The sequence below is a fragment of the Octodon degus genome, unplaced genomic scaffold (genome assembly GCF_000260255.1).
Source record: "Octodon degus isolate 3935 unplaced genomic scaffold, OctDeg1.0 scaffold00005, whole genome shotgun sequence".
NCBI lineage: Eukaryota > Metazoa > Chordata > Mammalia > Rodentia > Octodontidae > Octodon > Octodon degus.
The window spans coordinates 23,109,954-23,125,353 of record NW_004524581.1 but is presented as its reverse complement, the minus strand read 5'-3'; the positions used below and the strand labels follow the sequence as shown (position 1 = coordinate 23,125,353).

The 15,400-nt window shown below is 52.5% G+C and overlaps 4 protein-coding genes across 9 annotated transcripts in view; 3 read left to right on the top strand and 1 right to left on the bottom strand.

Annotated features, from left to right (window-relative positions):
• Ppp2r5d (protein phosphatase 2 regulatory subunit B'delta) overlaps positions 1-14 on the top strand; it is a 22,289-nt gene extending 22,275 nt beyond the window's left edge. The window contains exon 16 of the mRNA XM_023721103.1: positions 3-14. Within this exon, the coding sequence (XP_023576871.1) occupies positions 3-14 (12 nt within the window). The remainder of the gene's footprint in view (positions 1-2) is intronic.
• A 354-nt stretch (positions 15-368) lies between these two features.
• Positions 369-1,458, bottom strand: Mea1 (male-enhanced antigen 1). The gene is made up of 3 exons (XM_004624418.2): positions 1,326-1,458; positions 582-862; positions 369-500 (listed from the first exon to the last, which is right to left on the bottom strand). Exons 1-3 carry the CDS (start codon positions 1,435-1,437, stop codon positions 369-371), a joined length of 525 nt encoding a protein of 174 aa, XP_004624475.1. The 5' UTR covers positions 1,438-1,458.
• Positions 1,459-1,516: 58 nt separating this feature from the next.
• On the top strand, positions 1,517-7,663 carry Klhdc3 (kelch domain containing 3). Of its 6 annotated transcripts, none has more exons than XM_023719804.1 (12): positions 1,639-1,771; positions 3,817-4,029; positions 4,185-4,361; positions 4,501-4,616; positions 4,774-4,845; positions 4,966-5,021; positions 5,112-5,179; positions 5,381-5,467; positions 5,614-5,722; positions 5,830-5,903; positions 6,015-6,093; positions 7,045-7,663. In XM_023719804.1, exons 2-12 carry the CDS (start codon positions 3,876-3,878, stop codon positions 7,109-7,111), a joined length of 1,059 nt encoding a protein of 352 aa, XP_023575572.1. In that variant the 5' UTR covers positions 1,639-1,771; positions 3,817-3,875; the 3' UTR covers positions 7,112-7,663. The 6 variants fall into 6 exon arrangements, with proteins under 6 accessions (XP_004624190.1, XP_023575577.1, XP_023575572.1 ...); XM_023719800.1 differs by adding an exon at positions 3,167-3,273 and having other exon boundaries at positions 4,966-5,179; XM_023719792.1 differs by adding an exon at positions 3,167-3,294 and having other exon boundaries at positions 4,966-5,179.
• A 285-nt stretch (positions 7,664-7,948) lies between these two features.
• Positions 7,949-14,385, top strand: Rrp36 (ribosomal RNA processing 36). Its single transcript, XM_023722600.1, has 5 exons — positions 7,949-8,110; positions 10,113-10,567; positions 12,937-13,011; positions 13,097-13,214; positions 14,247-14,385. Exons 1-5 carry the CDS (start codon positions 7,987-7,989, stop codon positions 14,381-14,383), a joined length of 909 nt encoding a protein of 302 aa, XP_023578368.1. The 5' UTR covers positions 7,949-7,986; the 3' UTR covers positions 14,384-14,385.
• Positions 14,386-15,400: the final 1,015 nt, after the last annotated feature.

The window sequence follows — 15,400 nt, the reverse complement described above, 5'->3', positions numbered from 1 at the left end:
AGGCAAGCACTTAAGCCCCTGAGCTATATCTCCTGCCCACTAAGTACTTTTCTAAGAATAAAGCTTTTCTCTGAAACATCTCACTATGGCTCAGGTTCATGTACTGTATCATAATTCCTGAATGAAAAGAGAGATTTTTTGTTTGTTTGTTTTTGCAGTACCAGGGATTGAACTCAGGACCCTGCGCTTGCCAGGCTGGTGCTTACTCTACTGAGCTATCTCCCTGGCCCCGGTTTTTGGTCTTTTTGAGACTGGATCGCCCTATGCAATTTAGGCTGGCCTTGAGCTCACTTTGTAGCTCAGGCTGGTCTTGAACTCTGATCCGCCTGCCTCAGCCTCCTGACTGCTGGGATTACAGGCGTGTGGGATCATGCCAGGCGAAAGCAGAGCTTTTTACCTGGGTCCATGGGGATGGAACTGTGGTTGCTCAGCGCTGCGGCTCCCTCCTCATCTTCGTCATCACTTTCTAATGGTGGGTCTGGCAAGTGAAGCCCCAGGGCCTGCAAAGAGCCAGAGGTGGCAGCTTGGGTCCAGCTTTTCCGTAAGTCACCTGCTCAGGAGTAATTCCCCCTCCACCGTACCTGGATCCGATCCTGGATGTCAGCAACTACATCTTCTCCGTTCCCCACGGGTGCCAGCTCTACCTCTTCGGGTTCAGGATCTTGGTTCAGCGGTTGATAGGAGTAGCCCTCCGGGCCTGCCCCCGGGTCCTCCTGTTCTTCCTCGGGTTCTTCACTGCTCCAATCCCCGGTGCCCTCTGTGGGGCCCTGGTGTGGTCCCAGGTCCTCGCTTTGGTTGGGGAAGATACGCTCAGGGCCCATGGTGTCTCCCGATAGAACTGCTGCTGCCATGCGGGCTGGGGCTGCAAAACAGGGTGATAGGAACTGGGTGAAACCAGCCCACTTTCACCCTCTCGTCCGGGAGACTAGCTCCACTCCTCACGGTCCTCGCATCATCTTCGCTCCTTCCCGTCTCTCGTTCCTCTCCCTCAAGTCGGGGGCTCCTACACTGAACCTAGCCCCACCCGCCTCGCTCCCCCAATTTCTACATCCACAGCCCAACCTAAAGCACCATCCCCCCTCCGCGACGCCCAGCTTCTAGAACCCCAGAGCTCTGCCACGCCCCTCTGGCCTCGAGAATGCGAGGTTGCCGGGCCCCCTAGCCAAGACGAGCCCGCCCCACCTCCGCTCCTCGAGGCGCCCCTAGGTACAGCCTGGCAAGAGCGCCTCAGGCCCAGCCGCGGCGTCCCGGCCCCCTTCCACCGACTCTCGGCGCCGACATCCCCGCGCGCCTCACCCTCTTGCAGGCCACAACCCGACCCGCACCTTCACTTCCGGTCAGGCAAGCGCCTAGGCGCCGGTTCCTCCAGCTCCGCCCCGTGTCCCTGACTGACGCGAGCGAAGACGAGGAGTCCACCCCTCGCCCCGCCTCCGCCATCCCTGGCTCAGATAACAAAGGACTACATTACCCAGTGACCCACGCGCTCCGGACACAGTTTTGCACATGCGCACAATCTCTCCGTCGGCGTCCAGTACACTCTTCAGCCTCCAGGCCCGCCTCCGGAAACCTTTGGACTACAAGTCCCAGAAGGAGTCAGGTTCCCGCCTCCCTCCCTGAGGTCGAGTTGCGCGTGCGCCCCCAGCTGCCCGCCGGAAGCTCAAGCCTGTCTGTGTTTATCTCGTTGGAGAGCTAGGCGTCGGTTGGCACGCTACGGGTTCTAGGCTGCAGGCAGCGCGAGGACCCGCGACCCCACCCCGGCCCGGCCTGGCAGGTAGCCTAGGATGGGTTGAGAGGCAAGGAAAACTCGGGGGGAGGGGAATTGGTAACGCCCAAGTCTAAAGCTGGAGTCCAGCTTTAGTGGAGGAAGTGGGGGAGGGGCCCGAGAGTAATGCGGTGGTAGTGGTGGGAAGGGACCTGGAGGATGACGGGAAGGAGGGTTAATGGGGGAACGAAGCGATGGGGAGAATGGTAGGGAGACTCTCGGGTGAGACTTGGTGGCAAGGGAGGAAACTGAGGGATGGCTAGGTTTGAAGCTAAGCATAATAGAAGGGGAGTTTGTGGCGTTGGGAGAAGCTCAACGGGGGGAGAAGACGGGTCATAGGGAAGAATATCTGCGTGGCTGAAAGAGGACAATGAATTATTCGTTTTTCTTCGAGGTAGAAAACTGGATGTTTCTTGGGTGAATCTTGAAGTTGTAGAAGAAAAAAATGAGAAAAATGCAGAGCTTTCAGATTAATAGCCACAAATGGGGAGGGCTGAGAACTGCAAGAGACCACAGAGGGGGATGGCTACCTTAAGGGAATAGAAGCAGCTTGAAATGCCACAGGGGTAGAGGACTGGGGAGCCCCAGATGAGAGCAGCTCTTGGTACACTGGGGGTTGTACTTTCTGAGTGTGTTTGTTCTGGAGAAGCTAAGATGTTTTGTCCACCTCTGTGGAAATTGGGTGTCTTTTCTGTTTACACTTCTTGCTTTATCTGGCTGGATCTTAAGGGCGGATAGAAGCTGTGGGGAAGATGAAAGACTTCGTTTTCTAAGACCTTCACTTCTCTAAGTGCCCTCACGAGCCCAGGTCCAACACGCTTTGGATTGAGAGCTGGAGTAATGTAGCTGGAGTAGCTTCTGCCTGGGGCTATTTCAAGTTGGGCCAGGTGGCTATAAATAGCTCGGGCGTGGGCTTGTGGGGAGGTTGAGTGGGTGATACTGGCAATCCAGTTGAAAGCCATGTCTCTCCAACAAGGGGCCTCCTTACTTGAGCCGCGTGTCTGTGTGCATGCACTTGGGGTTCTGCCTGGTGCTTCTCTTTGGCAAGGCTTTTTGCACAGGGAGCAGATGATCCGCCCAAGCCCAGCAGGTGTCTGCCAACACAGTCCTTGCCAGTTGCAAGCGAGTTTTCCTGAAAGAGCCTTTAAATTATCACTAAGTTGGCAGGTTGTCTCTTAAGAGACCATGATCTCTCCTGCCTGGGTGTTTCTCTGTATCCTGTCCAAAGGCATTTTTCCTTCCTGTCTCCTTTCCAGTGCACACCCCACCCTTTCAGGCCCTGAGTAGGGGAAGAACTGCTGGAAATGGCTTGTTCTCTACCACAGAGGGTTGGGGAAGTGGCAGGAGGAGGAAACCTCTTTCCCTACCCCCAGACTCAGCATACACATACCTTCCTGGCTTAAGTTTCCAGTTCTGGCAGCATACCAGGCACAGCTGTCAAAGGAACTCTTCATGCCTGTGGGGCCCTGGGTGACCCCAGGGACAGCGGCTCAGCTTGACAAGAACTCCCTGTGAGGGGCTAATCAACTATGGTAACATGGGGTTCCCTGCCCTGGGCACTGTTCTACTCTAAAAGCTTTTTTGCTTTAAAGCACCCATGCCAGCGTTCAGTGGGATGTCTGGGTTATTAATAGCTGTATTTTGATATCCTCACTTTTAAGAGCATAGAGATTCTTAGAGAGGTGGCAGAGAACATAGCCAGAGTCAAGGGAGCATACCCACCTAGAAAGGGGGCTTGGAGCTTGTTCCAAACCAAGGACAGGGTGGAGCCTGCATGAATAGAGTGGGGGGCCACCATGATCACCTGAGTATGAACTGGTAATCAAGTTAAGGCAGCCCCACTTTTTGATATGGGAAAGCACAGGCCAGGACTTGCTCCTTGACCTCACTAGCTCCCTGGGGGCAGGGCCAGCCACCTGAGCTGACTAGTGTCCCTGTGGAGGGGTGGTGTGGGAGTCCAGGGTGACACTTGGAGGTGAGGGCTGGTTCTGGGCAGTCTCGGTGAGCCAGGCAGAAGCCTTGCCTGAGGAACCCGTGGCCCTGATTTTGCATAGGTACCAGAGGTGACAGGCCGTGCCGGGGGGGTATGTTGCTGTGACCAGTGGCCCAGGGGATGTTACGGTGGACGGTCCATCTGGAGGGAGGGCCACGCAGGGTGAACCATGCTGCAGTGGCTGTTGGGCACCGGGTGTACTCCTTTGGGGGTTACTGCTCTGGTGAAGACTATGAGACGCTTCGACAGATAGACGTTCACATTTTCAATGCAGGTAAGCCAATACTGACATTGTCCGTGGGTGCCCATGGCAGGGAGGGGGATGGGCAGCTGAATGGATTTTGGTGGTGGTTCCTGTGGCCAAGGGGGATTGGAAAAAGGTGGACAGCTGGAGGGAGGACCTAGGGCTGAGCAGAGCTGTGCCCACAGTGTCCTTGCGTTGGACAAAGCTGCCCCCAGTGAGGCCAGCCATCCGAGGGCAGGCTCCTGTGGTTCCCTACATGCGGTATGGACACTCAACCGTCCTCGTCGATGACACAGTCTTCCTTTGGGGCGGGCGGAATGACACGGAAGGAGCCTGCAATGTGCTCTACGCATTTGATGTCAGTGAGTAGGGGTCTCGAAGAAAAGTTATGTTCTGCCAGATGATGCCGAGGGGCCTGGGAAAGGTGTGGGTTGAACCACAGGGAATAGGGAACCCAGAGTTTTAGGAAGGTGCTGACCTGGCTCATTCTTTTACTTTTAGATACTCACAAATGGTCCACACCCCGAGTATCAGGAGCAATTCCTGGAGCCCGGGATGGACATTCTGCTTGTGTCCTTGGCAAGATTATGTACATTTTTGGGGGCTATGAGCAGCTGGTAAGCCTGGGGAAAGACAGGAGGTTTAGTAGGGGAATGAGAAAAAGAAAGGGGAATTAAGCATAGTGGAATGGGAGGCTTTGCTTGTTTGCAGGTTTTAAGAGGAAGGCTGGAGGGTCAGTGTGACCTTGGGCCCTTCTTTTCTTTTTGTTCTCAGGCAGATTGCTTTTCCAATGACATTCACAAGCTGGATACCAGCACCATGACATGGACCCTTGTTTGTACAAAGGTCTGTCTTGTCTTCTCTCTCTAAGAGTCCCACTCTTCATAGAAGTTATGCGAGCTCGCAAGGAAAGCAGCTTCCCTTCAGCCCCCTGCTGACATGCCCTACCTCTCTGCTCATGCCCAGGGTAACCCTGCACGCTGGAGGGACTTCCACTCCGCCACCATGCTGGGCAATCACATGTATGTCTTTGGGGGCCGTGCTGACCGCTTCGGGCCATTCCACTCCAACAATGAGATTTACTGCAATCGCATTCGTGTCTTTGACACCAGAACTGAAGCCTGGCTGGACTGTCCCCCTACACCAGTGCTACCTGAGGGGCGCCGGAGCCACTCAGCCTGTGAGTATCTGTTATTTTGGAGTGGAGTCTCTTGTCCTACCCTCTTCATTCTTTTTTTTTTTTTTCTTTTCCCGGGACAAGGTTTTGCTAAATTTCCAGGCTGGGCTGGAGTTCAATCTTTCTGCCTGGTCTCCCACAGGGCTGGGATTACAAATGTGTACCACTACTCTCCATATTCTTGACATTCCTTTCTCATTCCAGTTGGCTACAATGGGGAGCTGTACATCTTTGGTGGCTATAATGCAAGACTGAACCGGCACTTCCATGACCTCTGGAAGTTTAACCCTGGTAAATAAAGAACACTACTTTTAGGGAAGGAACAGGAACAACTCAGATGGGAGGAAAAGAATAACTGTCCCAAGTAGATGAGGAGCTGGGCAGCGGAGGTACCTGGACTGGGCTGGTACTGAACTTCTCTGTAAACTTCTCTTTAGTGTCTTTTTCCTGGAAAAAGATTGAACCAAAGGGAAAGGGACCATGTCCCCGCCGTCGCCAGTGCTGCTGTATTGTTGGTGATAAGATCGTCCTCTTTGGGGGTACCAGGTTAGGAGCAGGGAGGGTTCACAGAAGGGCACAGCCTGTGACTGATAGTAGAAAGAGGGTCTTGTGGGAATTTCCCCTCTCACCTTCAGGTCTTTTGGTCCCTACAGCCCATCTCCTGAGGAAGGCCTGGGAGATGAATTTGACCTCATAGATCATTCTGATTTACACATTTTGGACTTCAGTGAGTAGTTATCTGTGAAGTGTTTCTGCCGGCAGGCTGCCTTCTTCTGGGTAGTGCAGAACTCTACCTTTGCTTGGCTTTAACCAGCTCCCTTGAACTCCTCCCTTTAAGGTCCTAGTCTGAAGACTCTGTGCAAACTGGCGGTGATTCAATATAACCTGGACCAGTCCTGTTTGCCCCATGACATCAGGTACAGTGAGTGCTTGCAAAGGAGGAGCTGACTGGGGGTGAGTGAGCAGCCCAGGTGTGACCTGATTAGCTGGCTCTGTGGAGGACACAGGCGGCTTCTTCCTGCTGGAGGTGTAATATTCTTGGGAGTAATGAGATGGAAGGAGCTATGTCTACTACCATGTAATAAAGCCTTCAGCTGGGTAAATAATACTGAAAAAAATTAGTTTTTTGAATGAAGCTCAGAGAGACATCATCACTTCTCAAGACCTGAGCTTTATAGGGTAGCTTTTGTTAATAAGAATAGCTGATTAAATCTTTCATCCTAATTTCAAAGTAAAGTTCAGGATCCTTTGGAACATTTAGTTCTAGAATTAAGGGAGGCCCTGGCTTCCTGCCTCTGAACTCCACTCTTAGGTTCAGTCAAGCAGCAAGGATTAAACTAGGTCATGCTGAGACACTTCTTTCTGCTAGTGTCATTTCACTGCGATTCTTACTTGCTGAGAGTCTGTGTGTTCCATATTTGATGACAGGGAGGATACAGGTTGAACTGGTGGGTCCCAGGCTGGCTCAGGATTGACACACGTGCAAGTGCGTGACACCAAAGTAGACTGCTTAGGTCTTGGCATAAGGAGGTACCTGGTCAATCTTTGTAGAAATGAAAGGATTGTGGAAAAGATCTATTTGATTTTACTACGGTGGGTTGGGTGAGGGAGGCCTCAGGGAGGCACGGTGGAGCTCTGAGTCAGGCCCTGTATAAAAACATCAACAGGAAATGGACTGGAGTTTGAAGGTGGGAAGAGTGGGAGGTGGGATCTGTGGTGGGAGGGGACTAATCCTTAGACCTAGGAGGGCCCATAGGAAGAGGTAGCTGTGGGTGGTTGAGCTTTAGGCATTGCTGTGTTTATAGCTTCCTTCAAGAAATTTTGGGTTTGGGGCTCCACCTCCTCCATTAAGATTGTTGGTCCTCCAGGTGGGAGCTGAATGCCATGACCACCAACAGCAATATCAGTCGACCGATCGTCTCCTCCCACGGCTAGGAGCAGTCTACCACTTCCCTCTTGTGCCTGCTGTAGTCTTCAGTGCCCCTGCCACCTCTCACCTGCCTGCCCCCTTTGGACCTGGACTCAGTTACCTCCATGTGGAGTTGTTGGACTAGAGGTGTTTCTGTGCTGTGAATTAAGTGGGGAGCTGGCGGGAGCGAGGGCCAAGTCCCTCTCCCGTCGGGCCGAGAGCCCCTTCCCCTTGGTGCTCTGTTCCCATCCACCTCCCTCCAGCTTCTCCTGGTCCTCTGCCCTGCCCCAGGCTGGCCAGTAACCAGGCTCTGCTGGGAAGGGAGGCGAGTGGGGAGAAGGGAAACCCGCGCAGTGTCTGAGCCTCAGGAGCCTCCCTCTCTCCCCCTCCCCGTTCCATCCTCCCTGCTTGAGCATTGCCTGGCAGCTGCAGGGAGCTGCGGCAGTTGGCGCGAGACCTCCTGTCCCGGCCCCAGGAGCCAGGGTCCAGCCAATCGCCCCACTCCTTTATCCTCCTGAGCTGCTGCTGCACCCTGAAGCTCAGCCAGCTCAGGTTTTATAAAAATGAAATGAAACCAGCCCATGTGTGGCGTGTTTTTGTGGAACAGCGCGGAGAGGGAGGAGTTACATTGGGGCTGGGGACTGAGGGCGGGCACCTCGATGTTCTGGCTTCCCCAGCAGGAAAGTTAGAAATCCCGAGGCCTGACTGGGTGACTGGCTGAACCGATGAGCCCCAGCTGGCCCGGTACCCTGGCGCCGCCTCGCCTTCGGGCGGGCGGGGCCTCGAGCCGCAGTCCGCCTGGTCCGGGGCTTAAGCCCCGCCTTCGGGCCTCGGAAGAGGAAAGGCGGGAGCCGCCGGGAGCGGAAGTGATGCTGCGCCGTCGCGCCGCGGCCGTGGGCTCATGGTAAGAGTCGGCCAGAGCGTGGGGGCTCCGGGCCCGCGTCCCCGCGGGATTCGGGACGGCGGGGATGACGGCGATGGTGAGGACCAGGAGCTGGAGACTGCAGCCTGCCGCCTGCCGAAGGGTAAGCTGGGGCTCCAGGTTGGAGCGCCCCGCCGTTCAGAGCGACGTTCTCAGGAGGAGACGAACGCCGGGAGCGCTTACTAAGTGCGCGAGGGGTGAGAGAAGGCGTTGGGTCGCCAGGGACTGCTGCATAGGTCTGGATACAACCATCTGTTTATTGGGCATCCGCTATCCGCAGGCACAGTTCAGTTATTGGGACACTAGTAAATAAAGCTCTCGGGCAGGTACGTAGCCCGGGTTGGCCTCAAAAGTCAAGGCAACCCTCCTGTCTCAGCCTCTCGGGTGCTGGGAGGATGGGTTGCCTAGTGAGACCCTATGGGGGGGGCAGTAGTTTTAAAAGGTATACGAGTGAATTACTACGTAAGATTCAAAGCCCTGAACTATACTGCTTCTTATGAATTTGGTACAAGGTTTCATTACGCAGTGCAGACTCGTAGTGATCCTCCTCTTTTCAGCCTCCCCAGCACTGGGAGTACAGGGGTGCGCCACCATGTCCGGCCTCCCAGCGCGTCTGGGGGCGGGGCTGGCACAGCATGTGGTGCCAGGGATCAAACCCCAGTCCCTGCACTTTCCTATCAATGTTTTCAAAAAAGAAGAAAAAGGCTATAGAGGGAAGGGGAGAGATTACAATTCCCCCCCTTCCCCCGAGATTACAATTTAATAGCAGAAAAGGCTTCACGCCTTTCTGGTTCCCCGGCCATCTTGGTGGCTGCTCCTGGTTGAGGGCCGTCCGCACCTAAGACAGGAAGATGGTGGCCGCAAAGACGAAAAAATCTCTGGAGTCCATCAACTCTAGGCTCCAACTTGTTATGAAAAGTGGAAAATACGTGCTGGGGTACAAGTAGACGCTGAAGATGAAAGCAAAATTGGTCATCCTTGCCAACAACTGCCCAGCCTTGAGGAAATCTGAAGTAGAGTACTATGCTATGTTGGCCAAAACTGGTGTCCACCACTACAGCGGTAATGATATCAAACTGGGCACAGCATGTGGAAAATACAGAGTGTGCACACTGGCAACCATTGATCCAGGTGTTCTTATATCATTAGAAGCCTGCCAGAACAGACCGGTGAAAAAGAAACCAAACAGAATTTCTCATTAATAAAACCTGCCACAGCTTAAAAAAAAAAAAAAAAAAAAGGCTTCACTGGACAGTGACATTTCAGCAGAACGTTTAAGATGGTGTACAGAGGACCTGAGGTGGGAATATACCTTCCTGCTCAGGAACTGCTAGTAGAGGAGAGAGTGGTTTCTTTTTTTTTTTTTGCGGAACCGGGGATTGAACTCAGGCCCTTGAGCTTGCCAGGCAAGCATTTATTCTACTGAGCCATCTCCCTGGCCCTGAGAGAGTGGTTTCTGAGAATTGAAATTAGAATTAATGCAGCAGCCAGTCACGTGGAAGCAGTTGCTGTGAGCTATACGGAAGCCACGTGGAGCTTTGCATTTAGAAGATGCTATGATGTGAAGCTTGTGTAGGGGGTGAGAGTGAGGCTGGGGTTGGGAGACCTGTGTGGGGTCTGAGGTGTGGATAGAGGAGGAAAGTGCTGAGAGCGTGAGTCAGGGCCTCGGGGATGCTGACTGAGCCAGCGCCTGGGCCTGTGGGAGAAGCCTGTGCATTCAGAGAGATTGTGCAAAAGAAGGTGTGAATACTTGGTTGACCTCTGACCCTACGGTTTCTCTACAGGCAAAGGCTGCAGGTTGCTGAAACAGCTGGTGTGAGGTGTGAGTGTAGAGGCAGTGAGTGCAGCCTGTGTTGCCTGGGACTTACCGTAATCAATAGTCTAATAGTGGGGCTGGGGAGATGGCTCAGTGGAATAAGCGCTTCCCTGGCAAGCGCGAGGGCCTGAGTTCAATCCCCGGTTTTGCCAAAAAAAAAAAAAAAAAAAAGTCTAATAGAGGTGCTGGAAAGACCACATGCCTACCAGCAGGGACAGGCTGTTGTCTCTTCTTCATGGAGGGTCATGAGCTGAGCTGTGTGACCTCCCCCAACCACACTTTTTTTCAGGACTGGCTGACTTGTCATTTGAGGAACTGCTGGAAGGGGCTCCGGGCCCGCGTCCCCGCGGGATTCGGGACGGCGGGGATGACGGCGATGGTGAGTACCAGGAGCTGGAGACTGCAGCCTGCCGCCTGCCGAAGGGACTGGCTGACTTGTCATTTGAGGAACTGCTGGAACTCCAGAGCCAAGTGGGGACCAAGACACAGAAAGCATTAGTAGCTAGAAACAGCACTAAGAATCCAGGCTCTCGAGGCTCTGCCCTGAACCCCTGTGTTGCAGATAAGCACAAGCCTCTGGAAATGTCAGCCAAGGTCCGAGTGCCATTTTTACGTCAGGTTGTCCCCATCAGTAAAAAGGTGGCCCGGGATCCCCGATTTGATGATCTGTCAGGGGAGTATAATCCTGAGGTGTTCGACAAAACTTATGAGTTCCTGAATGACATCCGAGCCAGAGAGAAAGAGGTGGGCTCCTGCAGCTATTTCCTGGGGGTCGGGTAAGAGACGGGGCAGAGGGGAGTAGGAGGCATTATTCTCCATAATTTGTTTCTCTTGACATTGTGCTTCATTGGTTTTCCAGCTGTGTGACCAACACAAGTTACTTAATGTCTTTGCTTTATTTATCTATTTTATTTTTATTTTTTTGGTTGTGTGGGGAAGTTTTGTTACCTGTACTTTTTTTGTTTTGGACAATCTTGCTATCTAGTCCATGTTGGCCTTGAACTCCCGGTCCTCCTACCTCAGCTCTACTTTTTTTTGGTTTGTTTCTGTTTTTTGTATTTAGGACAGGGCGTACAGGGTCTCACTTGTAATGATCCACCTGTGTTGAGCCTCTCCCAAGAGCTGGGATTATAGGCACACACCACCACGCCCAGTCCCAATCACCGCCTCAGCATAGGGGGGGGGAGGCTAGCACAGCAAGTGATGGGGATTGACCCCCCCATACTGGGGGTTGAACTCAGGCCCTTGTGCTTGCCAGGGAAGCATTTATTCCACTGAGCCATCTCCCCAGCCCCAGGACCCTGTGCTTGTCAGGCAAGTACTTATTCTACTGAGCTCTCTCCCCGGCCCAAAGAGGTTTGTGCTTCTTTTGTCCCAGGAAGCGAACTCAGAACTTTGTGCTTGCCAGACAGGCGCTTGTGCTGCTGAGCTGTCTCCCTGGCCCCATCAGTTCTTTATGTAGGAAGTATTAAAAATCCTCTATCAACTATTTTAAAATTTTGCATTGTTTCCAGATGCTGAGATGCAGACCTGTCATCCCAGAATTTGAGAAGTTGAGGCAGGAGGATAGTTCAAAGCCATCATGACTTATGTAGTGAGCTCAAGGCCAGCCTGGACTACATAGTAGCAGAACCCTTGTATCAAAAAAGAAAGAAAACTGTTACATTGTTGTCCACACCTTGCAGGTTGTCCTTCCTACCCAGCTGTGCCCTGGTGCTTAGCAACCCTCATCTTCCCACCCCTTCCTCCCACCCTTCCCAGGCTCTGGTGACCACATGATATTCTTTGTCTCTCTTGGGCTTTTGGGGATTTGAGATTGAATTTAGAGCCTCATACCTGCTAGATGAGCCCTCTGCCTCTTAGTAATGGCCTTGGCCCCTGTTTGCTCCTTGAGATCAACTTGCGTTTCCATATAACAAGTGAAAGGGCCAGCCAAATAGCTCAACGGATTAAAGCCCCTGCAAGCAGGCACAGGGGCAGGGATCCCCAGGCCTTGCTGTGCAGGCCCCACCTCCAGTGTGTGCTGAGACTGCAATTGAGACTGGGTGTCTAGCGCATGCCTGTAATCCCAGCTCTTGGGAGGCTGTAAACAGGCAGATCGCTATGAGTCTGATCTAGTAGTGAGACCTAAACACCCTAAAGACCCTTCTATAAAATAAAAAAAATTAAAAAAAGGAAAACTGAAAAAAAAAAAAAAAAAAAAAAAGCAAACAAGTGAGAACATGTAATATTTATCTGTTTTGCTTTTACTTAACATAATCTTGTTTCAATTTTTTTTTTTTTTTTTTCCTTGAGGCAAGGTTCACTGTGTAGTGCAGGCTGGTCTTAGACTTACATACGTATCCAGGGCTGGCCTCAGAACTCACATCAGTCCTCTTGCTTCAGCCTCCCATGTGCCATCACACTTGGTTCAGTTTTCTTTCCTTCAATTTTGAGGTGGTATCACTATGTAGTCCAGGCTGGTCTTGAACTTGTGATTCTCTGGCCTTAGGCTCCTGAGTTCTGGGATTATAGACATATACCATTGTACCTGGCTGGTTTTCTAATCACAAGAAGGATGAGATGAGCTAGGTGTGGCTCAGCAGTGTCCTGACCCGCGGGTTAGTCAACGAGGACCCTAGAGGGGGAGTAGGGATGAGAAGGGACAGGAGACACAAAAATGGAGACAAGACAGGATTCTGATCAAGTCTCATTTATTCAGGGGAGGTGCTGGATATATATAGGGGGTGTAGGAATGAGGAAGTCTCGGCTCTTGGGGGTCAGCAGGTATCTAGGCAACGGGGGAAGGTGCCACCCCTGGGGCATAGCATGTGATTCACGGGGAATGGGCAAGGTGGGAAGGACCATAAACTTAACTCAGCAGGGGAATAGAAACTTAAGAAAACAGCTGACACTGTTGTAAAATGGGTACCACTTAATGGCTTCCCACACAGCAGTAGTGTGTGCTTGTTCTGTACGGGGCCCTGGTTCCATTCCCAGCACTACACGTACACGCAGGGGTAATGAAATTGCTGTCTCATAGCCTTCTCGTGTTTTCGTGAGCTTTTGAGTAGCACTTGACACAGTCTCAGCTGACAGAGCACTGACTTTCTTGCTCATTCTGCAATGCACAGCTGGTGAAGAAACAGCTGAAGAAGCACCAGTCAGAGGAGCAGCGCGGGAAACTGCAGCAGCTTCTTCAGCGGCTGGTAAATGGGTGACATGGCCAAGGGACAGTGGAAGGCAGGGTGATCAGACCCTCCCCCATCGTCCCATCCCATCTGTGCTCCCCAGGAGCAGCAGGAAGCAGCCCAGCGGAAGAGGAAGCACCAGCAGGAGCTCCACCTGGCCCTGAAGCAGGAGCAGCGTGCTCGGGCCCAGCAGGGCCATCGGCCGTACTTCCTCAAAAAATGTGAGTGTAGCTGGGGAGATGGCTCAGTAGAATAAGTGCTTGCCTGGCAAGCACAAGGGCCTGAGTTCAATCCCCTGTTCCACAAAATGAAGGAAGGAAGGAAAGAAAGAATAAGCGCTTCCCTAGCAAGTGCAAGGGCCTGAGTTCAATCCCTGGTTCCACCAAAAAAAAAAAAATTGAGTGTAGTGCAGCCCTGGCAGGCTGGTTACAGGGACGATATGGAGGCTGGCTTAGGGAACGGTTGGGGTCAGTGAGCTCTTCTAAGGACGACATGAAGAGCTGGGTCTGGTGGTGCTCATCTGTAATGCTAGCACTAGGGAGCCTCAGGCAGGAGGATTGCTGAATCCAAGGACAGCCTAAACTATATCCCAAGGCCTTGTCTCAAAAACAGAAAAAAAAAAAAAACCAAAACCTAAAAGGGACAATGGGCTGGCCAGATTAAAGCCCCTGCTTAGGCAGACACAGGGGTCGGGTTCAATCCCTGGCCTATGCCGGCCCTGCCCCGGGCCACACTGAGAAGTGATTGAGACTGGGCTTGGTGGCCCTAGCCTATAATCCCGGCACTTGGAGGCTAAACAGCAGGAAGGATCACTAGGAGACTAATCTGTGTAGTGAGACCCTGTAGACTCTGTACTAAATACATAAAAAAATGAAAAAAGGAACAAAGACTAGGTTCTTTAGTGACTTGTAGGAAGAGTGGGGTTAGAACTATTTGCAACCAGTCTTGTCTATATAGTTCACTTAGAGATTGGTACATCCAGGCCCCTTGGGCACCCATGTCTATGCTGGGCCCCACATGTAGCGGAAGGAGCTTAGCTCAGCGTTGGTTCAGTTGAGTGAGACTGGGATTAGACGAGAAGACGGCTTAGGCTGGGATGTGGCTTGTGGTAGAGCGCTTGCCTAGCGTGTGCAAAGCCCTGGGTTCAGGTAGACAGTGGGTGCCCACGTAGACTGGTGAGCTCTAAGCAGCCTGGGAGACAGGAGGTGTCAGCTTTCCCTTTGTCATCAGCTTATTTTCTTCCTGCCATCTAGCTGAGCAGCGCCAGTTGGCCCTAGCGGAGAAGTTTAAGGAGCTAAAACGCAGCAAGAAGCTAGAGAGTTTCTTGAGTCGGAAACGGCGTCGCAATGCAGGCAAGGACAGGCGACATCTGCCTTCAAGCAAAGAGTAACAAGGAGCCGCCCTTCCGCCCCCGCCCAGGGAGCTGTGGGTCTGGAGGGCTGGCTTGGGACTGCCTGTTCTGCTAGTTCTTCTCTGTTCAAGGGCAAAGATCTGCCCCAGTACTAGGTTGGCTCAAAGACAGGAGGGATGTTGGGTGGCCTTTGGACTGGAGAGAAAACGTCACTCGGCTGCTGCTGTGCCACACTGCCTCTGTGGACCCAATCACTGTGTCCTTGCATCCTCCTTCTATCTTTGCCTTAACTCAGTAGTTGTGATACAGAAGCGGGCCCCATGGGATCTGTTTGTATGGGAGCTGTATCATAAACATTCTTGTTCATCATTGTCTCATTCTGCTGTTCTTGTGGGACACCTGGACTGCTGTCGTCCTTGCAGTAGCATGTATGGGTTAGACAACCAAGCCCAAATCAAATGAGAGGCTACTTGCACAGATTTAAACCTGGGCCCTGTGCTGGGCTTGGTGGTGCTCACTTGTAATCCCAGCACTCAGGAGGCTGAGACAGGAAGATTGCAAGTTCAAGGCCAGCCTAGGAAACTTAGCAAGAGCCTGTCTCAAAATAATAAAAATGCGGGCCCTGCCTCCCCTCTCTTCCTGAAGAAAGATAAGCTTGTTTTAATTCCCTATCCCATTCAGTGTGGCTGTTTCTCACTCAGAGAGGGAGGCAGAACCAACCAGGCTTACTTTATTGGGTTCCACAGCTGGAGACTTCAGGAAGGAGAAGAAATGGAAGAAGCCTTCTCACTGCGAGGGGTGACAGAAGCCCGTCAGTCCCTTCACCAGCTCTTAGAACTCAGTCCTGGGGAGACAAGCTCACCGTGAGCCCTGGACAAGGGATCTGTGCGTATTTGGGTCGTGGCTGTTGGCTGCGGATCTCATTTCCCTAGCCAAGGGCACAGCTTCTCGGAACGTCAACTATCTTCTTTCTGAAAACGACCAAATCTAACTCGTAACCAGCAGGGATTGCTAAGTATGGCTAACTCGTAACGTGGGGATTGCTAATCTAACTCG

Coding starts and splice junctions, on each gene's coding strand:
- Klhdc3 (XM_004624133.3), top strand. CDS start 3,876: ATGTTACGGTGGACGGTCCATCTGGAGGGAGGGCCACGCAGGGTGAAC. Junction 5,468..5,613: donor CCTCTGGAAGTTTAACCCTG/GTAAATAAAGAA, acceptor ACTTCTCTTTAG/TGTCTTTTTCCTGGAAAAAG. Junction 5,904..6,014: donor TTTACACATTTTGGACTTCA/GTGAGTAGTTAT, acceptor CCTCCCTTTAAG/GTCCTAGTCTGAAGACTCTG.
- Rrp36 (XM_023722600.1), top strand. CDS start 7,987: ATGGTAAGAGTCGGCCAGAGCGTGGGGGCTCCGGGCCCGCGTCCCCGC. Junction 10,568..12,936: donor TCCGAGCCAGAGAGAAAGAG/GTGGGCTCCTGC, acceptor TGCAATGCACAG/CTGGTGAAGAAACAGCTGAA. Junction 13,012..13,096: donor AGCAGCTTCTTCAGCGGCTG/GTAAATGGGTGA, acceptor TGTGCTCCCCAG/GAGCAGCAGGAAGCAGCCCA.
- Mea1 (XM_004624418.2), bottom strand. CDS start 1,437: ATGGCGGAGGCGGGGCGAGGGGTGGACTCCTCGTCTTCGCTCGCGTCA. Junction 863..1,325: donor TTGCCTGACCGGAAGTGAAG/GTGCGGGTCGGG, acceptor CCTGTTTTGCAG/CCCCAGCCCGCATGGCAGCA. Junction 501..581: donor ACATCCAGGATCGGATCCAG/GTACGGTGGAGG, acceptor GGCTCTTTGCAG/GCCCTGGGGCTTCACTTGCC.